The following is a 6,613-nucleotide window of genomic DNA, read 5'->3' as shown; positions in this document are numbered from 1 at the left end:
GTTTTATTTTGACAATAATATTTAGTACAATTAAGTCTTAGTTTTCTGTTGCTAACTGTTAGGCTACTTAGTAAAACCGGAACCACTGTCCCTGTTTCTTCGCTACCCATTGGGATTAGGCTAGCGGGAGCGTGCCTATGTTCCCACAGCCCTATGTTCCCACAGCCCTATGTTCCCACGGCCCTATGTTCCCACAGTTCTAAGGTTTTCCTCAAAATTAGGCCCTATGTTCCCACTGGACTCTCTCTACCTATCTGGACTCTATCTATCTGGCCTGTCTAGCCTCTACCGGGTCTTTTTACTAAACTTAACCAACTCTTTTCTTCATTGCCTAAACCCAACCAATGGTGGGACCAAAGGGCTGTGGGAACATAGGGCCTAATTTTCAGTGACAACAAAAGTTAGAAATGTGGGAACATAGGGCTGTGGGAACATAGGGCTGTGGGAACATAGGAATGACCCCAGGCTAGCTACTTCAGTTAGATTCAGGTTCGGATGCATGCGCAATTGTAAAATTCCGACGGTCTTGAAGGCAGCAGGGATGATGCTGCCTTGGATCCATATTACCCTGCTAGCAGGTTGCAAGCTAACTGAACACAGGCGGTGCTGTGCGGCTACATGGGGATGTCCCACCCTTTTTAAGACAAGCTGAGGACTCCGTGGTTATTATCGGCTCTACTTAAAAACAGGATTAATTCTCAAACTTTGGCGAGATGACGACGCGGTCAGAGAGAGAAAAAGCCCAGAAACTGAATGAGCAGCATCAGGCCATTCTGTCTAAACTGCTGAGAGAAGAAGACAACAAGTACTGTGCTGACTGTGAGGCAAAAGGTAAACCTGCTTCCATCTGCTGTGCACCTCTGTGTCACACATGTGAATGCGAAAAAAAGGAAAGACGTGGGAACTTCGTAGCTAACGGCTTTGCTAAAGCTAGCAACCTTATTCAGATGGGAGACATATGTTTAGCTGTGCTTGCGTCCCTCTCAGCCTTGTTGCCTAGCGACAGATTCTGTAATTCCGGATTAAAGTATTATTTTATTTCGTTGACTTGTTTTCTGTGATAGACACAATTATTGTTTGTTCAGTCAGAATTAACACAAAATGAATAATATTGAGCGACATTTAGTACAAGTAGCAACAAGATATCAGCTATTTCCGTTAAACCCTTTCAAAGTAAAATCCTCAGTGAGTTGTTGCTCTACAGCCAAAAGAAGAAAGTGAAGCATTACATATTTAGAAATTATCTTAATTGTAATATTAATAATGGAAAATAGTATAATGATTATGGTTTGTATACATATATTTATTGAAAATTATAGTGAGCTGTTTTATTTATTTATTTATTTACACTTTACTAGTAGGCTAGTTTACCTAATAGGCTATGCTACGTTTGATGTAATAACGCTATGAAAAGCTAGGGAAAAAAAGATTATTTTATGTCTGGATTATAATTGGAAATTGATGATAGCTCTCTGTATCACCTTGTGTAGATGTGCTTCGAAGGTTGCCCCTGAAAGTCATTCTTGGTGCTTTTCTTTTGAAACCACACGGCTTCTTTCCCCGGTATTGCGTGGTTGAATTAGAGCTGTCTTGACTCAGGTTTGCCCGAAGGTATCGGTGTCATGTCCTTGACTGGATTATTTATGAGCGGAAAACGTGCGTATCCCGTGGAGGCAACAGTAAATTAAAGGTGGACATTGTTCCCCGTCTGTTTGAACAACACAGCAGCATCATGCAGCATCATGCAGCCCGGCGTGGCTTCGCTGCAGCTGCAGCCAACACCTTGGGCTGTGGGCTACACCTCACTCTCGATGCCCTCGTGCAGAGCAGCCGCCGCCCGAGCTCCATTCAAAAAATGTAAAGTTTAACATACACTCACACAGATCTTAAATTACATTTAGACTACATAGGTTTCATAACACGTTAGGAGTCCTCAATTCTTTAGACATAGAGTGAATCAAACAACCCTGTGTTACAACAAACTGTAACTCAGAATCAGAATAGAGTTATATCAACTTGAATATGATTATTTTTGATCTTAATATGTTTTCAACAGTTGATCCAGGAAATAACCAGAGCATCCTGGTGAGGCCCTAAACGTCTTATCCGGAATGCAAGTGCAGGAGCCTGAAATTCCCAGTCTTTTGAATGGACTTTGAACGGCTCATCGGGCTACCTATGACTGAGATTAAATTCCTTTTGCGTCAACACCATGCCGATGCTGCCAGTTGACAAGTGACAAGTGTAATCTGTAGTAGCCTACCACACCTCCCTCAGTCAGTGAATGTGTTTGATTGTGATTTACCAGCCTGCTGCTGATGCTGCTCCTTTTTTCTACTGAAGCAAAAAAAAAAGAAATTCAGCTGCAGCTTGATATAAATCCAAATTAACATTTCATGATCTTTGTGTTGTGTTTGCCAGCATGCAGCCACACAATGGAAGGTGTAAAACTAAACCTAGACTACAGAGGTGTGTTTGTAGGACAGAGGACCTAAGGTTTACTTTCTGTACTGAGACACGTACAGTAGACAAGTCTTTGAATAATAGTACATTTACTTGCTTATTTATGAGCCACCAGTTGCGTCACAGTCTTTTTCAGCACACTGTGTTTGCTCAGATTTCAGAAACGGCATCCTCTGGAGGATGCATTTGAAGACAAAATATGTTGCTTGGGTGCAACCAAAGCCGTCCCATTTTGAAGGCTTCTTCAAATGCAGCTGACAAATTGTTAGATCCTGTCAGATCCTGTTCACAGCGCACTCTATTCCACGTCCCTCACAGGATGCAGCCCCTAAACTGGGGTATAGAGATATTCGAGAAATTGTTGGCTCTTTGGAGCCTCTCAATCAAAAAATAACAGATATGGAGACAATAAAATTATTCTAATTTACCATCATTGGATTAGTTTAGTCTCTGTTGGAAAATCAAAAGGACACAGTGATTATAAAAACACCAAACTAATTTTCACATTCACAGTTGGTGTTTCATGGATGCTGGACAGAGGACAGAGAGGTCAGGGAGGAAGCTGGGAGCTGAGATTGCTGCTCACTTTTGATTTGATTGTTTCTCTGAGAACTCATGAGCCTGAGGGTTTTTTACTGGCAGCTGAATTATCTGAGGTGTCCTCCTCTCCATAACAAACGGATCAGGGGATTAAAACTGCTAAAGCAATTTCCCTTTCAAAAAATCAAAGATTTGCAAATGCTCTTCAGGGGACACAGACGGGACCGGGAGCTGAGCTGTCTGATATCAACTTTTCCCTGATAACTAAAATTTTTCTTCTGGATCAAACATGTAGTTAAAAACCACCAAGGTGTAAAAGCTGCATGGGACTTAACTCATTGAGTGCCAAACACGTAATTTTACGTTTTTTGCTTTTTTTTTTTTAACTCATTGAGTGCCGCGCTCCTTTCCAAAGTTTTAGTCAAGTGTACCGGCAATTTAGACCATTTTTGACTTTTTATGTAGAGCCACAGTGTATTCTATATTATTGCCACCAACACATACTGTGGCTCAATTGAAAGGTTTACCTTAATGCTTCAAGTGGCCACAAACCGTTTGTTTCTACATGCCTCTGTTCCTGAGAAAAGTCAAGCTAAACATGGCTGGGTTTCACCAAAATCCCTCCTTTTTTTCTAGAAAAGGAGATACAGCGTCTTTTATGAAAGGTGCTCTGTTTGTGTCTGTCACTCTTCTGACACTCGCATTTCTGGATCAAAGGGCTCGTATAAGATAAATATATACAACAGTTGTTGTTCTATTCACAAAACCACCATCGGGGGCGGGGGGGGCGCCACTAAACAACAATAACACAGACGCACCGTGCCGTGTCACAGCTTCTCCCCGCGGAGCGTGAGGGTCTGTCGGCCACCGCGGCTCGGGAAGACCGGTCCCGCCGGTGGTCGCGGTCCTTCTGTGGTTCGGGTCGGTGATGCCGGTCTGCTTTGGTCCAGAGACCATCAGATTTTACCGCAGGAGGACTTTGGGGAGGACACGGTGTTGCTCCAGCTGAAGACCGGGCGGACTGTCGGCTGAGAGCTTCCTGGTTCAGCTCCGAGCAGCTCGAGCAGCTGGAGCAGCAGCGCGGGTGAGAGCAGAGCAGCTGCGCTGCAGCAGCTGCTGCATCTGCATGCAGAACTCGTTTGCAGAAGCCGAGTTATGATAAAAACTTCCAGATCATGAGCTGTCATGTGACTTTGATCGTCATCTATTTCAGTTCTCCTCGTCGTAGAGTCCCCAAATTTACATATAATGTGTATTAAAGTGTCTATTTTCATAATTTAAAAAAAAAGCAAAAAACGTAAAATTACGTTTTCGGCACTCAACGCATGGGAACGAAAAACGAGAAATTACGTGGTTGGCACTCAATGAGTTAATTATGAGAATAAACACTTTAACACACCTTATGAGTAAATTTGGGGACTCTACGACGAGCAGAACTGAAATAGATGACGATTAAAAACTCATGACAGCTCATGATCTGGAAGTTTTCATCATAACTCGGCTTCTGCAAACGGAGTTCTGCATGTGGATCATGATGTGGATGCAGCAGCTGCTCTGCTCTCACCCGCGAGGCTCCAGCAGCTCGGAGCAGAAACAGGAAGCTCTCAGCCGACAGTCCCGCCCGGTCTTCAGCTGGAGCAACACCGTGTCCTCCCCAAAGTCCTCCCGCGGTAAAATGTGATGGTCTCTGGGTCAAAGCAGGCCACCGGCACCGACCCGTAGCCTACCACAGAAGAACCGCGACCACCGGTGGGACCGGTCTTCCCGAGCCGCTGTGGCCCAGAGACCATCACATTCCGCGGCGAGAGGCTGTGACACGGCACGGTGCGTCTGTGTTATTGTTGTTTAGTGGCGCCCCCCCCGCCCCCGATGGTGGTTTTGTGAATAGAACAACAATTGTTGTATATATTTATCTTATACGAGCCCTTTGATCCAGAAATGCGAGTGTCAGAAGAGCGACAGGCACAAACAGAGCACCTTTCATAAAAGACGCTCTATCTCCTTTTCTAGAAAAAAAGCAGGGATATTGGTGAAACCCAGCCATGTTTAGCTTGACTTTTCTCAGGAACAGAGGCACGTAGAAACAAACGGTTTGTGGCCATTTGAAGCAGAAAGTTTCACCTTTCAAATGAGCCACAGTATTGGTGGCAATAATATAGAATACACTGTGGCTCTACAAAAATGGTCTAAATTGCCGGTACACTTGACTAAAACTTTGGAAAGGAGCGCAATGAGTTAAGAGGCAAAAAAGTGCCAAATAACTGAACTTCTAGCAGAAAACACACATCCACACAGCACATGACAACATATTCTGTAACCTCATGACATCTAAATGATTAAAATTGCATGTTTCTGGAGGATTTAGTAAGTAAGTACCGTAAGTAATGTAATACACAGCTCAAAAAACATAAGTCAAAAGTACTTTGTTTTTCCGATAGGAAAGAAGAACATAATCAGTGCAGGAGCGGCACAATGATACCACACGTAAGCACAAGTACTCACAACAATGGTTAAAAGGACACACATAAAAAATTGTTAAAAACAGGTTAATTGTTATGTTATGTTATGTTTATTTATTTGATATGGACATCACAAATACATTAAGACTGTTCCAGTGGACAGACCAGATGCTTTGCTTGAGTGTGTTTAGCACAAGTGCTAATTTTCAACACCAGTCCATAGGCGGCTAATCTAAAAATACAGAACATATTATCAACAGTATGAGATAAAACCAATTGAAAATGTTATGGTAGGAATTGAAGTGGGGATGAAACTGGATGGTGTCCTCTTTGTCCGGAGTGGGAGTGATCTGTATCTGCATGCTGAAGGTAATTTCAGTTCATTATTAGACATTTTATTTTTCATTTATTTTATTTATCCATTTATTTGATTAGGACAATGTGCATTAATCAATATGTGAGAAGTAGGGGTGTAACGGTACACAAAAGTCACGGTTCGGTACGTACCTCGGTTCAGGGGTCAGTTTCGGTACAACAGACACTAATTGAATGTAAAACTAAAATCTGTCTTGTGTTATAAAAGTAGAAAAAAAATAGAATATAAAATAAAACAAGTGCATTAGGAGTGTTATCATGCTATTCATTAATTCTAGAGGAGAAAAAACTTGCACTTGACAACTGGCAACTATTAGCCTATTTAAAAAAACAAAACAAGAAACTAACATCAATGTTGGTTTACACAGTTAATTTAGACTAGATGCCAGTTGCTTTGGTGATGTTTCTGGTCCTGTCTGTGTTCATGTCAAGAGGCTTAAAAGCAGCGGGATAAGTTGTTGCACAGAAGTTGTCTGTTTCCTCGCACCAGTGATTGACATGTGGGAGGGAGGGTGGGAGGGGAGGCGGGTGAACATGCGCTACGTGTTTGATGCGTTTCTAGCGACGCAGCGCGCATCCGTGAAATATCGCCGACGGACTTTGTCCGGTGGACCAGTCGCGAGCTGCCGCCGCCGCCGTTGTGTTTCATTAAGAAGCCACGGTGAGATAAATGCAGCAGACAGCTCTCCTCCTCTAACTTCACTCTCTCATCACCTCTCTTCTTCGTCTGTTATGACAGTTGTGGCAGCTTCGAGGCTCATTATCGCCACCTAGAT

The 6,613-nt window shown here is 43.0% G+C and overlaps 1 protein-coding gene across 4 annotated transcripts in view; it reads left to right on the top strand.

Annotated features, from left to right (window-relative positions):
- The first annotated feature begins 619 nt into the window (after positions 1-619).
- The window catches only part of smap1 (small ArfGAP 1), a 192,118-nt gene continuing 186,124 nt past the window's right edge, over positions 620-6,613 (top strand). For all 4 annotated transcript variants that reach the window (XM_083988495.1, XM_083988497.1, XM_083988496.1 and 1 more), the window contains exon 1: positions 620-831. In XM_083988495.1, the coding sequence (XP_083844621.1) occupies positions 714-831 (118 nt within the window). In that variant the 5' untranslated portion in view covers positions 620-713. The remainder of the gene's footprint in view (positions 832-6,613) is intronic.

The sequence above is a fragment of the Trachurus trachurus genome, assembly GCF_905171665.1.
Source record: "Trachurus trachurus genome assembly, chromosome: 15".
NCBI classification, from domain to species: domain Eukaryota; kingdom Metazoa; phylum Chordata; class Actinopteri; order Carangiformes; family Carangidae; genus Trachurus; species Trachurus trachurus.
The sequence above is the reverse complement of the archived record's forward strand: the minus strand, read 5'-3'. Positions and strand labels throughout refer to the sequence as shown.